The 16774-nt window shown below is 44.2% G+C and overlaps 1 protein-coding gene across 2 annotated transcripts in view; it reads left to right on the forward strand.

Moving 5' to 3' along the window:
- The first annotated feature begins 288 nt into the window (after positions 1–288).
- The window catches only part of LOC139381953 (protein quaking-B-like), a 91963-nt gene continuing 75477 nt past the window's right edge, over positions 289–16774 (forward strand). For both annotated transcript variants that reach the window (XM_071125839.1, XM_071125838.1), the window contains exon 1: positions 289–949. In XM_071125839.1, coding sequence (XP_070981940.1) covers positions 808–949 — 142 coding nt within the window. In that variant the 5' untranslated portion in view covers positions 289–807. The remainder of the gene's footprint in view (positions 950–16774) is intronic.

Raw genomic sequence — 16774 nt, forward strand, 5'->3', positions numbered from 1 at the left:
GAAAACAAGACAGTTCATAATCCAGTGCCTTTATCACAGTCAACGCACTTATATTTAAGCTTTAATTGGCTGGAAAATGTGTAATTTTTCTCTCAGCCTCATGGTAAAATGTGTAGAGTTGCAGGAAATTAGTTTAGCTTTGTGTAAATATGTGCACACGCATTTGTCCTTCCACACTCGGTGCCGGCGGAGCGCGCGCCTCAGCTCTCCGCTGCGAAACTCGGCTGTGATGTGTGGTCATGTGACGGGCTAGCGAGCCCAGGCGAAGCACTGCCACACGGTTACATGAGACCTAATGCCAGCTTCATTGAAAAAGCTCTGTTATCGAGAGTAGAGACAGGAGGGACAGACGTTTTCAGTGTGCAGACACAAATAACAACACGCAGAAAGCTCTGGGGAACTCGGGGAAAGGGACATTTTCACAGCCTCAAGAACCTCGGTAGGAGAAAGCAGAAGACACATCGTTTTAAAAGATAAACCAAGCGCAGTGGACACAGCGGGAGTAGATTATTCATTCCGATAACTTCTATAAGAGCAACTAAAAAAAGAAAAAACTACCTCTCCGCCGTTTCATATTTTTGTTTTATTTTTCCTTTCGTTTACTTTTTTCTTTATTTTATCACCTGTCCTCAGAAAAGCATACAACCAGACGGAGTTGAATTGCAGTGCAGTGCGTAAAGAAATTGAACGCAACACCAGGAGACAGAACAGCTCACCGCATTTAGCCTACCAGCAAAATACAGTATATATATATTTTGTACCATCCTTGGTTCTGTTTGGGGCTGATTTTTGTTAATTTTTTGGAATATGGTTGGGGAAATGGAAACGAAGGAGAAACCGAAGCCTACCCCAGACTATCTCATGCAGCTCATGAATGACAAGAAACTGATGAGCAGCCTACCCAACTTCTGCGGAATTTTTAACCACCTCGAACGGCTGCTTGATGAAGGTAAATTTGGGATCAATGTGTGTGAATAGACAAGCACCCTAAATGAAGGTAACATTACATGTGTGGTAGCTTATGTCACAGTATGTGTACATGGATCCCACGTACGTATTCTCTCATAGTGAACGTGCTGTCTCCCTTCCTTTTTTACATAGGTCGACGTTGGGAGCATTTTTTTGCCTCTGTGGACTGAAATCATAAGTAATGTATTTTTACAGAGACGTGAATGTGTTGTCATCATTGGAAGAAGCATTATATCAATGCAGACACAACAGTAGGCTAGTCTACAGTTCTGAATAGTTCCCAAAACCCTGGTTTGCATTCGTTTTATGCAAGCCTCCCAACCTTCAGGCGTTTCACTCGAAGAGCACACCAGTACTTGTATTCTTGCGTGCTTTAATCCCACTCGTGTTGACATAAAACATTTGATTTAAAAGGTGAAACCCTAGCCTACCTAAATAGAAAGAAAGATTACAATCTGTTTGGTGATTCACGTATTCTTCAGAGAGTTATTTTAGAGTTAACCTAAACTAGACATCGCTTTTGGACTCTATTTCAAGGTAATACACAATGCACGAGGTGGAGGAATGTTTTTTAAAGGAATGTTGAATACTTTGTCCCTACCTACACATACAATATTGTAACCAATTGCACCGTTATCCTTACAGCGCAATGAAGAGTGACATTTCTCACTCCAATCCGTCTTTTAAAAAAAAACTATTTCCCCCTGAGAATATTAGAGAATATTAGTGAAACAATAACGCATGCTATTAGTCTACATTTCGTGTTTATTTATTTTGTGTCCTTCAATAATGTACATTCTAGTTGACATAGATAGGCAATAATGTGTGTGAGTTGGAGTGCTAGAGAGACTGTTGGGAATTTGGTGGATGAGGCGCCAGGGGGCTCCCACCGGGTTTAGTCTTCATCTTATTTTATCGCCCACCTCTTTGGGTACCATTTTCCCCTCAACATTCTGCTACCTTTCACTTTTTAAATTATTTAGGCCTACTAAACTATTTGATATATATCACACTTTTGAATGCCTCATTAGACCCTGTGAGGTTTTATTTGAAGTGATGAGCCTCTTTTTGAGATTAGAATTTTATGATTTTCTATTCATCCCAAGGCATTGCATACGCACTCACTATGGCAGCCTGCCTTGCGTTGCCTACATGCTAGCAATTTCAGAAATATTTTGGTGAGTTCAAGAGATTTTCATAGCGTGCATGAGATGCCAGTGAATTCGTTTATTTAGGTTGTATCCTACAGTATTGGTTGTGGGGAACGTGACAATTGACTGCGTAATGTCCACAGGTAGAATTGCGCAATGCCTAGACCCTAGACCAGGGGTAGTCAACTATAGTCAGCCACGGGCCAATTTTCATCAGAGCGAATGGTCTGGGAGCCAGAAAATTATTATTATTATTATTAATTGACCACAACTAAGCCCCCCAAAATATTGTGACACCTTGATTACATTGAGAAACGATTCCATGTCTCTTTTTTTATTTGCGGGAATATTTGGGAACAGATTTTCATACATTTTACACATTTTTAGCTGAAATATATCATTTTTGACCAGTATTTTTTGACCAAAACAAAACTGTCACGGGACCCCTGCTGTAGACCTATACCCCCGCCTCCTATTTCAGGGGCGCGTTCAGCAGGACACAGCGTTGTAGAACATTCAGACAGAAATATGCTCTTTAGAACAGTCATGAATCTCTGACATGTGGAATAAGGAATCTGCTCTATTTGAGGTATTCCTATCTGCAACGTTCCCAATTGTTTTCGTTCTGAACATTACCCTGGTGTTTCTCTCATCTTGTCAGGTAAAGAAAATATTGATATTTTTAGTGAGAGGTAAGGTTTCTAACACACCTTTAACAACGTCTAACCGCCCACATCAAATCTAATTTTCCATATGTGTGCAAAACAAGTGCTTTCTATAGAGTTTTGCTGTTTGTCATGTGGTCAGTGGAAGGCTATGTTAGACTGCAGCTGATTCAGGGCTAGGCCGCGAAGGAGAAACACACCCAACTTAGCCAAAGTGGATGTCCCCGCATATTATTGTCAATCTGTCATGTCATATGTTCACAAATCATCATCAAACATTTGATTCTCTCAGCTCAGACGAGAGGCCCCACGGTCTCCGCCCACGTGTTCTCGAAGGGGTCTAACTTGTCTAGTGGGCCGGGTTAATCACGGACGCTCTCGCTCACGAGTTCCTGCTTTTCGCGTTGGTTTCGGTCTGAAGCATCGGTGCCTGATGGAGCTGCAGGCCATGCTGGTGTGAGTGAGGGGCGGGTGAGGAGCGGATGGTTTGGGTGGTGCTGGAATGCAGCTGTGTGTGAGGCAAGCCGATCCCTCCACTTCGCACAGCACTCCCGCTCATCTGGAAAGATTTCTGTATTTATTCCACAGGACGCACAAGAAAGAGAAACGTAGGCCTAACGGGAATACATTCCCAGGGACCATAGGATACATAAAGACACACACACACACACACACACACACACACACACACACACACACACACACACACACACACACACACACACACACACACACACACACACACACACACACACACACACACACACACACACACAGTGACTCATACAATATTGTTATTGTGTGATAGTACAGCTGCAATATGGCACATATAAAAGCCCCGTAGTACATTAGAGTTCCGATGCACTGTACACTATTCTGAAGAACTCTCTCCTTCACTTCCCCTTTCACTGCATGGCTGTGCTCAATACTAGGCACTACTATTAGAACTGAGAAAAGCGTGCCTATGGTCTCAGCACTAATTGGATGGCCAATTTACAGAAACTCTTCATCACTCAGTCGAGTAGTACACATCACGCAAATCAGATCATTTTCAGTGTGCGTGCCTGCACTTGAGTGTGTGTGTCCAAGTGGATTTGCAAGTATACATTTGTGAGCGTTGCTGTCAGTTTGTGTCTTCCCGTTAGTCTGTTCTGTATGTGGCTGATAAACCAGGTCTGTCTAAATGCTGGGATGTGATGTGCAGACAGACAGAGAGATCTATGAGTCAGTGCACGCACCCTTTGGCCAGATAGACCGTGGGGCGGATTGAGACCCTAGTTTCACTTCCACTAGCACACAGTTCTGACCTCCAATAATACCACAAATGACATGTAGCTGAGGTGTAGTTGACTCAGCACCCCACCCCCACACACACACACACACACACACCATTCCCCTTAGCTGTGTGTGCCCGCGTGCGTGCCGGTGCATGTGTGCGTTTTATTTGATCAGCAGGACCTTTTGTAAGCAATAATAATTCCAATCATCAATTGATTTAGCCTATGTTCCACGTGCGTTCACTGTATGCGGACTGGATTAGTGAGTGACGCCAACCACTGGGCACAGACGTCAATTCAACGTCTATTACACGTTGGTTCAACGTAATGCCATTGAAAAGGCACGGAGCCAACGTTGATTCGACCAGTGTGTGCCCAGTGGGCAGTGTTACTGTAATAGAGTGGGATGGATTATTGCTTGCGTGATCTGGCTACACGTATGCATCTGCAGTAATGTGTACAATCTGATTTGTTATAGGCAGGGTGAATTCACCTAGTATACAATATCCTCATAGCGCCAGTCTGTAGCTGAGCTTTTCCATTGCTGGTATCAGCCGAGCGACGCTAAATCACTGGATTTTGCAGACCTCAGCGTTATTCCGCTTTCCAGAGGAGGGGGGGGGGGGGGGGTCGGAGAGGGCTGGCGTATAAAATATCATCTACAGCTTGTGCTTGGCCGCAACGTTGATCATACGTGACGCACCAAGTCGGCGTTTTCTTCTCCCCTCTGTTGTGACCTGCTGTGGTCTGCGGTGAAGAATGAGAAGAGATAAATGAGTATGGAAACGCAGCCGCATCACTGATGGTGATGGAGGGCTATATCTCATCCCACAGAGGATGCGTTTGTAGTCTGATAACCCTGGTGCACCTGTGTGCAACGGCTGTGACTGAGAACTGATAATAGATTGTGTGTGCATGGGGAGAGTGTGTGTGTGCATGGGGAGAGTGTGTGTGTGTGTTTTTTTTGGTCTTACCATCCTTGTGGGGACCAGAAGTGCTCAAAAGGATAGTAAAACAAGGAAAAGTCGGACAAGTGGGGGCATTTCGCCAGTTCCCACAAGGAAAAAGGCTATTGTGTGTGTGTGTACTTAGTGTACTTGCTATTAGTTTGTGCTTTTTCCAGTGACGTTCAAGTGCGGCAAGATAACTCATCACAGAACCACCTGGATTATTTATAATACTAGCTAGGTGTGTCCTGGGCAGGCGATTGTAGTCAGTATGTCAGTTGCAGTGACATTACTACCGAACCATGTCTAGATGGTCATGGTCAGAAAGTATCAGTGACCATATGACTCAGGTAAAAGTTGTCTCAAGTCATAACTGGGTATGTGAGATGAGCCCCCTCATCTGAGTACTGAGCCCGGCCCTGAGCTGTCATCTGTGAGTGATGTGTCTGCGCGGTGGCCCAGAGCAGACGACACAGCTGCGTACTGATGCGCAGACTGATGCCGCTGTTAGTGCAGATGAATGCTCTCAATGGACCGTCAGTGCAGCCAGCCATGCAGGGCTGCTCCGCTCTGTAACAAAGGTGATGAATTGAGTCACTGCTAGAGGTACTCTGGTACTCTACTCTGTATGCCCCAGCCCCAATACACACTCAAAAGGATGGGAGGAGAGGTTAGTAGAAGAAGGATCTGTGAGAGAGCAAGGCCAATGAGCTTATGATGAATAACTTTTAAGGTGTGTGTGTGTGTGTGTGTGTGTGTGTGTGTGTGTGTGTGTGTGTGTGTCGCGCCCCACTGGGTGCCACTACTGTATGTTTTGTTTAACCAAAATGAATTGCCCACATTAACTGTATCCAAAGTGTTTGACAACTCATTTATCTTCATGGAGTTATTAGCTAGCTGTTATTGTATTTTCTATTGATATTGACCACTAGCACATGAAACGATCCTGGGAAATCACATTGAAGAGTTCATATGTTTCACTAGAGTGATGGTTCACAAGAAACAAGTTTACTTCCCCAGGATAGTTAGTGGTTCACTGGCGTGACACAGGAAGAAGACTAACAGTTAAACGCACTCGGCGTCCCAGAGAGACAGGAGCTGACTCCGTCAGGGAGTGGTAATCAACACAACACAGAGGATCATTCCAAGGTCTCCTCTTTGCCATTAAAAGTTGTGGAAGGATGCAGGTTGAGCTCAGGCGTAGTCTCCTTATGTCTCGTCATATTGTGACTGTGTGTCTGCCTCCGACTCACGGTCTCTTTCTCTCTTCTATCTCTGTCTGGCCTTATCTCTCTCTCTCGCTCTCTCTCTCTCTCTCTCTCTCTCTTCTCTCTCTTCTCTCTCTTCTCTCTCTTCTCTCTCTTCTCTTCTCTCAAGCATCAAGGAGTCCCAGAGAAACCTTCCAACTCATCTCACAATTAGACCAAGTGGTTCTATTCATCACATAATTGGAGTAATTAATTCATTTCAGAAGTGAAGTAGGGTCTGGTTGGGGGGGCTCAAATTCAATGTGTTCAGATCCTGTCCCTGTGTTGTGGAGTAACTGTTCCCGTCTCTTACTTAGGGTGTGCACTGCAGCATTAGGAGGGATGAGGAAAAGGGTACCTTAGGGATAAAGACGGCGAAGCTTGTGATTTTCTCGGTTAGTCGATCCGGTGTGTTGTTGTCTATGCTTTTGCGTCAGAACCTGTGACACCCCTTGTACATGTTTAAAAAGCGCGTCGTACCCTTTGTATTCAGTCTGTATCAAGAGGTTAGAATTACAGCCAGAGTACCTCAACCTGACTGCTGTGGCAGATAGAGCCAATATGATACATAGTCTATCATAGATCGAGGGCAGGTCCCTACCAGGTCAGTCACGTGAAGTGATAGAGACTTTCCCTCATCCCTTTAAACCCCCTAGAGTCGATTGACGCACCGGTGCGTCAATCTAAGTCACATAATAAAAAATCCCCATCAAAATCCGTCAGTTTAAGTTAAGAGATCTCTTTTTTTTTTGTCATTGGATGCGTCTCAATCCAACGCCTCCGGAGAAGTCGCACCTGCGCTTGCGAAAACATCTGTAGCGTCCGAACGGTTTGGCTCACAAAACTATTATGCAGTGGTGTGTATTCATGGCTACCAAGGGAAGCCAGGCTTCCCCATGAAATTGAACAATATGTTTTTTTTTAAACACACAATTATTCATCTTTCGTCTCTCTGTTTCATAGTTTTCCTTTAATTCGCAAGAGGCTGAATGTATCTCACATGAGAAAGCATCCGAGCGAGCGTAACGGCGCCCCTCCGTCTCTCTATGTGTAGGCCATCTATCTGATGCCGTCTGGTCCAAATGAGTATGACATTGTTGCCGCCCATAGCATTGTAGGCAAGGGAAGCCGGCGAGCATTTGGCCTCCCGTAACAAAAAAAAGTATAAAAAATGGGCGTTGGGCTAAACTGAGCGAGCTCGACTGTGAAGGGTCCTGGAGCACCCAAAAAAAGTGTCATGGGAAGCCATCTTGGATTTGGCGTCACTCCTATCAAATCCCATTGACAGCATCTGTCATTGACAGAAAAACCTGAATTGTTGCATTTCATTTGGTTGTTGTCCTGCGGTGGCTAGCTAGCCGGCTAGTTAAAATTGTACCTTTCCTAACTAAATTAGCCATGGATTGAGATAGGGATTTGGACTTGTGGTTTTACTTCATTCTCCGTATGATTATCCGGCCAATGATCATAACAACGATTCTGATCCAACCATTAATTCATACATTGTTGTGCCCCTGGCCTGAGAGGATGAAAGTTCAATATTTAGCTTGATGTAGAAGGCTAATGTTAACTGGCTAACATTGCCCATGAATGGAAGTTAGGCTAGCGAACAAGCATTTTAGCCAGATAACCTAGGACAACAAAACATGAAAGCATGTACTGTATGACAGAGTGATAGACCGTTTCTTCAACATGAAAGAGAGGAGGATGGGTTTGGTATTTCCCTACAAGTAGGGTGCGTCAACATGTTTTCTACTTGCAGGAACGTGCGCGCGCGCACACACACACACACACACACACACACACACACACACACACAGAAATCATAACTATGGAGAGCCATATCATATTTAGCTCACGTTGATGGGACTAAATACACTGCTCAAAAAAATAAAGGGAACACTAAAATAACATCCTAGATCTGAATGAAATATTCTTATTAAATACTTTTTTCTTTACATAGTTGAATGTGCTGACAACAAAATCACACAAAAATTATCAATGGAAATCAAATTTATCAACCCATGGAGGTCTGGATTTGGAGTCACACTCAACATTAAAGTGGAAAACCACACTACAGGCTGATCCAACTTTGATGTAATGTCCATAAAACAAGTCAAAATGAGGCTCAGTAGTGTGTGTGGCCTCCACGTGCCTGTATGACCTCCCTACAATGCCTGGGCATGCTCCTGATGAGGTGGCGGATGGTCTCCTGAGGAATCTCCTCCCAGACCTGGAATAAAGCATCCGCCAACTCCTGGACAGTCTGTGGTGCAACGTGGCGTTGGTGGATGGAGCGAGACATGATGTCCCAGATGTGCTCAATTGGATTCAGGTCTGGGGAACGGGTGTGCCAGTCCATAGCATCAATACTTTCCTCTTGCAGGAACTGCTGACACACTCCAGCCACATTGTCTTGCATTAGGAGGAACCCAGGGCCAACCGCACCAGCATATGGTCTCACAAGGGGTCTGAGGATCTCATCTTGGTACCTAGGGCTGTGCAGGCCCCCAAAGAAATGCCACCCCACACCATGACTGACCCACCGCCAAACCGGTCATGCTGGAGGATGTTGCAGGCAGCAGAACGTTCTCCACGGCGTCTCCAGACTGTCACGTCTGTCACATGTGCTCAGTGTGAACCTGCTTTCATCTGTGAAGAGCACAGGGCGCCAGTGGCGAATTTGCCAATCTTGGTGTTCTCTGGCAAATGCCAAACGTCCTGCACGGTGTTGGGCTGTAAACACAACCCCCACCTGTTGACGTCGGGCCCTCATACCACCCTCATGGAGTCTGTTTCTGACCGTTTGAGCAGACACATGCACATTTGTGGCCTGCTGGAGGTCATTTTGCAGGGCTCTGGCAGTGCTTCTCCTGCTCCTCCTTGCACAAAGGCGGAGATAGCGGTCCTGCTGCTGGGTTGTTGCCCTCCTACGGCCTCCTCCACGTCTCCTGATGTACTGGCTTGTCTCCTGGTAGCGCCTCCATGCTCTGGACACACCGCTGACAGAAACAGCTAACCTTCTTGCCACAGCTCGCATTGATGTGCCATCCTGGATGAGCTGCACTACCTGAGCCACTTGTGTGGGTTGTAGACTCCGTCTCATGCTACCACTAGAGTGAAAGCACCGCCAGCATTCAAAAGTGGCCAAAACATCAGCCAGGAAGCATAGGAACTGAGAAGTGGTCTGTGGTTATCACCTGCAGAACTACTCCTTTATTGGGGGTGTCTTGCTAATTGCCTATAATTTCCACCTGTTGTCTATTCCATTTGCACAACAGCATGTGACATTTATTGTCAATCAGTGTTGCTTCCTAAGTGGACAGTTTGATTTCACAGAAGTGTGATTGACTTGGAGTTACATTGTGTTGTTTAAGTGTTCCCTTTATTTTTTTGAGCAGTGTAGTTTTTGGTATCTTTTAGTTGCCGCTGTATTAGACTAAGCAGAGGTGATTTGACGATGTGAAATTGTGATGTTTTCTTTGCGTCTTTGCGGTTCTAAATCAATAGTTGTTTAGTGGTCTGAAAATGTCGGAAACATTAACTTGCTTGACCACACTGTAGGTCATGGAACTGTCTGTTAGGGTTAGGGGGGGGGGGGTTGGCTTCCCCAGTTATTTTACCCACGCACTACTACTGCTATTATGACCACTGAGAAGGGGAGACTCTCACGAAAACAATGGTGTTCTCTATGACCCCCACAAGTGTAACATGACTCGTCTGAAGGTAACCGGCACCGGTTTAAAAATACAAACGGAAGTATGAAGGTAGTTTTGTGCCTTCCCTCAAAAAAGGGGTTAAATGCAGTGCCTTCGGAAAGTATTCAGACCCTTGACTTTTTTCACGATGTTACGTTACAGCTTTATTCTAAAATGTATGAAATCGTTTTTTTCCCCTCACCAATCTGCACACAATACCCCATGATGATAAAGCAAAAACAGATTTGTGGAGATCTTTGCTCATTTTAAAATGTATTTTTAAATATCACATTTACATATGTATTCAGACCCTTTCCTCAGTACTTTGTTGAAGCACCTTTGGCAGTGATTACAGCATCGAGTCTTCTTGGGTATGACGCTACAAGCTTGGCACACCTGTATTTGGAGAGTTTCTACCATTCTTCTCTGCAGATCCTCCCAAGCTCTGTCAGGTTGGATGGGGAGTGTCGGTGTACAGCTATTTTCAGGTCTCTCCAAAGATGTTCAATCGGGTTCAAGGCTGGGCTCTGGCTGGGCCACTCAAGAACATTCAGAGACTTGTCCCGAAGCCACTCCTGCGTTGTCTTGGCTGTCTTCTTAGGGTCGTTGTCCTGTTGGAAGGTGAACCTTCACCCCAGTCTGAGGTACTGAGCGCTCTGGAGCAGGTTTTCACCAAGGATCTCTCTGTACTTTGCTTCGTTCATATTGCCCTCTATCCCTGCTGCTGAAAAACATCCCCACAGCATGATGCTGCCACCACCATGCTTCACCGTAGGGATGGTGCCAGGTTTAATCTAGATGTGATGCTTGGCATTCAGGCCTAAGAGTTCAATCTTGGTTTCATCAGACCAGAGAATCTTGTTTTTCATGGTCTGAGAGTCTTTAGGTGCCTTTAGGCAATCACCAAGTGGGCAGTCATGTGCCTTTTACCGAGGAGTGTCTTCCGTCTGACCACTCAACCATAAAGGCCCGATTTGGTAGAGTGCTGCAGAGATGGTTGTCCTTCTGGAAGGTTCTCCCATCTCCACAGAGGAACTCAAGAGCTCTGTCAGAGTGGCCATTGAGTTCTTGGTCACCTCTCTGACCAAGGCGCCTCAGTTTGGCCATGTGGCCAGCTCTAGGAAGAGTCTTGGTGGATCCAAACTTCTTCCATTTAAGAATGGAGACCACTGTGTTCTTGGGGACCTTCGATGCTGCAGACATTTTTTGGTACCCTTCCCCAGATCTGTGTCTCAACACAATCCTGTCTTGGAGCTCTACGGACAATTCCTTCGACCTCATGGCTTGGTTTCTGCTCTGACATGCACTGTCAACTGTAGGACCTTATATATAGACAGGTCGGTGCCTTTCCAAATCATGTCCAATCAATTGAATTTATCACAGATGGACTCCAATCAAGTTGTAGAAACATCTCAAGGATGATCAATGGAAACAGGATGCACCTGAGCTCAATTTCGAGTCTCATAGCAAAGCGTTTGAATAGTATGTAAATTAGGTATTTCTGTTTTTTAATATATTTGCCAACATTTCTACAAACCTGTTTTCACTTTGTCATTATGGGGTGTTGTGTTAGATTTCTGAGGTCTATTTTTTTAGAATAAGGCTGTAACGTAACAATGTGGAAAAAGTAAAGGGGTCTGAGTACTTTCCAAAGGCACTGTATGTGTAAAAAATCATATATATACAGTACCAGTCAAAAGGTTGGACACACCTACTCATTCAGGGGTTTTTCTTTATTTTTATTATGTTCTACATTGTAGAATAATAGTGGAGATCAAAACTATTAAATGACACATATGGAATCATGTAGTAACCAAAAAGTGTTTAACAAATCAAAATATAATTTAGATTTTATATTCTTCAAAGTAGCCACGGTGACAGCTTTGCACATTGGCATTCTCTCAACCAACTTTAGCTGGAATACTTTTCCTTCAGTGTTGAAGGAGTTTCCACACATGCTGAGCACTTGTTGGTTGCTTTTCCTTCACTCTGGGGTCCAACTCATCCCAAACCATCTCAAATGGTTTGAGGTCGGGTGATTGTGGAGGCCAGGTCATCTGATGCAGCACTCCATCACTCTCCTTCTTGGTCAAATAGCCCTTACACAGCCTGGAGGTGTGTTTTGGGTCATTGTCTTGTTGAAAAATAAATGATAGTCCCACTAAGTGCAAACCAGATGGGATGGTGTATCGTGCAGAATGATGTGGTAGCCATGCTGGTTAAGTGTGCCTTGAATTCTAAATAAATCACAGACCGTATCACCAGCAAAACACCCCCACACCATCACACCTCCTCTGCGTCTCACAAAGACACGGCGGTTGAAACCAAAAATCTCAAATTTGGTCTCATCAGACCAAAGGACAGATTTCCACCGGTCTAATGTCCATTGCTTGTGTTTCATGGCATAAGCAAGTCTCTTCTTTTCATTGGTGTCCTTTAGTAGTGGTTTCTTTGCAGCAATTTGACCATGAAGGCCTGATTCACACAGTCTCCTCTGAACAGTGCATGTTGAGATGTATCTGTTACTTGAACTCTGTGAAGCATTTATTTGGGCTGCAATTTCTGAGACTGGCAACTCTAATGAACTTATCCTCTGCTGCAGAGGTAACTCTGGGTCTTCATTTTCTGTGGCGTTAAAGTTCTTGACATTTTCCGGATTGACTGACCTTCATGTCTTAAAGTAATGATGGACTGTCATTTCTCTTTGCTTATTTGAGCTCTTCTTGCCATAATATGGATTTGGTCTTTTACCAAATATGGCTATCTTCTGTATACCACCCCTTCCTTGTGTAAATTGAAATGCATTCCGGGTGACTACCTCATGGAGCTGGTTGAGAGAAGGCCAAGAGTGTGCACAGCTGTCATCAAAGCAAAGTGTGGCTACTTTGAAGAATCTAAAATATGTTTAACACTTTTTTTGGTTACTACATGTTATTTCATACTTTTGATGTCTTCACTATTATTGTACAATGTTGAAAATAGTAAAATAAAGAAAAACCCTGGAATGTATTCAACTGAAATGTGTCTTCTGCATTTAACCCAACATCTCTGAATCAGAGAGGTGCGGGGCTCTGCCTTAATCTGCATCCACGTCTTCAGGCACCCGGAGAGCAGTGGGTTAACTGCCTTGCTCAACAGAACAACAGATTTTTTACCTTGTCAGCTTGGGGATTCGATCTAACCTCTAAGCTACCTGCCACCCCATGAGTATATGTGTATATATTTTACTGCTACTGTGTGTATATATATTTTTTCTGTGTTTTCTTATATCTCCTAGATTTAGGACACTTCAAAGCGACTGCCTTTAACAAACGAATCAAACTTAAAAGTGTTGACATACAAAAGGTATAACCAAAATAATAATAATTAAACTAAAGAAAGATCTATAATTGATCACTCCGATCTTGAGACCTTGGACTGAGATCTACCCACAAAAGCCAAAGGTCACTGGGTCAACGTGCTATTAGTTTAGTCATCCCTTCACAAGACTAAACACTCAATCTCACGAGACAATCAATCTCTATTCTGTAGCGTAGACCGCCGCGGCTCTAGCCGCGCTCTGTATTAATGCGCACCATTATTCCGTTCTCCCTGCGATACCAGCATTATGTGAGAATACATCCGTGTGTTCTTCTATAATGCATTCACATTTCTCATTTTAAAAGCACCATCTGCAATTGAAACCCCTTTCTACAACGGAACGTTGAGTAAGTAAGTGGGCATGGGCATGAGAAAGAGCATGTGAAAAAAATGGATGAAACTCAACGTGTGACCTAATTTTTATCGCTAGACTTTGCTCTTACATGGTTTCTCTTGCTCTTGCTGCTTCCGCTGCTCCCCCTCAGATGGTTTGAAGTAAACAAATAATTCTCGAGGAAAAAGGTTTAGGGTTGATATCTTCATCTGAGAGTCGCGTGTGGGATTGAGTAAGTGCTCCTGCGTGCGCTATGGGTCTGCTTTAGCTTATGTCAAATGATGGCTCGCCGTCCACCCTTGCTTTTCAAATCAAAGCGCAAAAGTTAGACTGGACCACCTGTACGGAGACTGCGATGTTAATTACCCTGCTGTAATTCATTTCAAAAGCCAATAAAGAACAGCGCTGTAAGACTGTGAGTGCTTCAACCTTTCAAGACTGTAGGCCTTCTGTGTCAGCCTCTTTTGAGCACGGGCTATTTTTCTTCCACTTCTCGACACAAAGTTAACGCTTCAACACATTCTGGAATTGTTGTTTGCTTGGGGAATCTAAAAGATTGATGTGTTTTCCCTCTGTCACCAGCTCAAAGTTCAAGGTGTGGTAGGAGGTTGGAGGTTCCTTATTTTCTCATTTGAATCTCACCACTTTTCTGAGGTGATTTTCAAATGTTCTGGGCTGGTGCCCAAGTCCACTCTAAAGGACATTCAAAGGTATCCACCTAATGAACCATCTATTAGACCGCCTAGTTTAATGCTGATAAAGAGCATCAAGACCCGTCTGTGAAAAATGAGCAATCCTTGACCTCAATTATCTCGGCTCACTAAGGGCTCAAAGGAGAGAGAGATTATTCTTTACTCTTTTGAAGGTTGATTATAAGTGTCTTAAATTTCGGCTGCAAGATGTTAGATTCGTTGAAATACTGTAGGCCTATCTTTAGTTGGAACATTGAGGTTCAGAAGTGTAAATTATCTCTTTTGGATTTGTAAAGCTGAGTTCTGATACTGCTCACAACATGTGATTTCGGTCCTGAATTTTTATTTTGGTCCAGATATGCAACACTAAATCGTTTTATTTGGACTCTGAAGCAGTTTTCTTTCTTAGAGCTAGCTGATAATGTTTGTCGATAATTTGGACGGATCCTCCGTCCAACCTCCCATCCTCAAAACATGTGATATCTGCTGCCACTCATTAACAAGCATTAAACCATTAACTCCTTAACCGCATGTCTCGTGACAGCCCAACCCAATTATGTCAGTCTAAGCCAGAGCATGCAGAACAGCGCAGGAATGTTTCATCAGTATGTTGCTGTGTTCATCCAGAAAGGAAATCACTGAGCGCAGTTTGTATCTCGTATATTTGCTGTGTGGCTAAATCTGACCACGTTTCAGCATGGTTGTGAATAGTTGTAGTTGTAGCATAGTTGTAAATGAACCAAATGTGGCCTGTTCAGTATCTCACAGTCTTACATTATCTCAGTGTCTCTCTGAGTGTCTCACATTATCTCAGTGTCTCTCTGAGTGTCTCACATTATCTCAGTGTCTCTCTGAGTGTCTCACATTATCTCAGTGTCTCTCTGAGTGTCTCACATTATCTCAGTGTCTCTCTGAGTGTCTCACATTATCTCAGTGTCTCTCTGAGTGTCTCACATTATCCCAGTGTCTCTCTGAGTGTCTCACATTATCTCAGTGTCTCTCTGAGTGTCTTACATTATCCCAGTGTCTCTCTGAGCGTCTTGCATTAGCTCAATGTTTCTCTGAGTGTTCACATTATCCCATTGTTGCTGAGCGTCTCACATTATATCATTGTCTCTGAGCGTCTCGCATTAGCTCAATGTCTCTGAGCGTCTTGCATTAGCTCAATGTCTCTGAGCATCTCACATTAGCTCAATGCCTCTGAGTGTCTAACATTAGCTCAGTATCTCATAGCATCAGTATCTTACTCTATGTCAGTGTCTCTCAGTATCTCAAATCAAATCCTAGTTTATTGGTCGCGTACACAGATTTGCAGATCTTATCGCAGGTGCAGTGAAATGCTTATGTTTCTAGCTCCAACAGTGCGGTAATACCTAGAAATATTAAACAATACACACATAATAAAATAAAAATACAAAAGAAAGAAATGAATTAGCAATGTCAGAGTCCGGAATATGAATATAAATAATTGTGTGTGTGTATAGACAGTACGGACGGTATGTGAATAGAACAGGTGTGTACAGCAGTAGTTCTATAGAATGAACCATGACTAGAATACAGTATATACATATAAAGTGTGTAAAACAGTATGTAAACATTAGTAAAATGACCAGTGTTCAATGGGAGCAGTCTCTAAGATACAGGGTAGAGTAGTGGGTGGTTGCCGGCTAGTCACAGTTTCTAAGGTTCAGGGCAGGGTACTGGGTGGTAGCCGGCTAGTCACAGTGTCTAAGGTTCAGGGCAGGGTACTGGGTGGTAGCCGGCTAGTCACAGTGTCTAAGGTTCAGGGCTGGGTACTGGGTGGTAGCCGGCTAGCCACAGTGTCTAAGGTTCAGGGCTGGGTACTGGGTGGTAGCCGGCTAGCCACAGTGTCTAAGGTTCAGGGCAGGGTACTGGACAGAAGCCAGCTAGTGGTGACTGTTTAACAGTCGGCAGGGTAGCCTAGTGGTTAGAGCGTTGGACTAGTAACCGGAAGGTTGCGAGTTCAAACCCCCGAGCTGGCAAGGTACAAATCTGTCGTTCTGCCCCTGAACAGGCAGTTAACCCACTGTTCCCAGGCCGTCATTGAAAATAAGAATTTGTTCTTAACTGACTTGCCTGGTTAAATAAAGGTAAAATAAAATAAATAAAAAAGTCTGATGGCCTGGAGATAGAAGCTGTTTATCAGTCTCTCATTCCCAGCTTTGATGCATCTGTACTGTCTCTGCCTTCTAGATGGTAGCGGGATGAACAGGCCATGGCTCAGGTGTCACTCTAATTCAGTGTCTATCTGCGTGTCTTTCCTCCAGTTTGTTTTTGCCCAGGCCTGTAGAGAGATGGTAGTGAGCCCGTCAGGCCAGCTCCGGGGCATGTGGCATCAAATCAAATCAAATGGAAAACTCCCTAGAAAGGCCCAAACCTAGGAAGAAACCTAGAGAGGAACCAGGCTATGTGG

This window comes from Oncorhynchus clarkii, chromosome 23, assembly GCF_045791955.1.
Source record: "Oncorhynchus clarkii lewisi isolate Uvic-CL-2024 chromosome 23, UVic_Ocla_1.0, whole genome shotgun sequence".
In the NCBI taxonomy this organism is placed as follows: domain Eukaryota; kingdom Metazoa; phylum Chordata; class Actinopteri; order Salmoniformes; family Salmonidae; genus Oncorhynchus; species Oncorhynchus clarkii.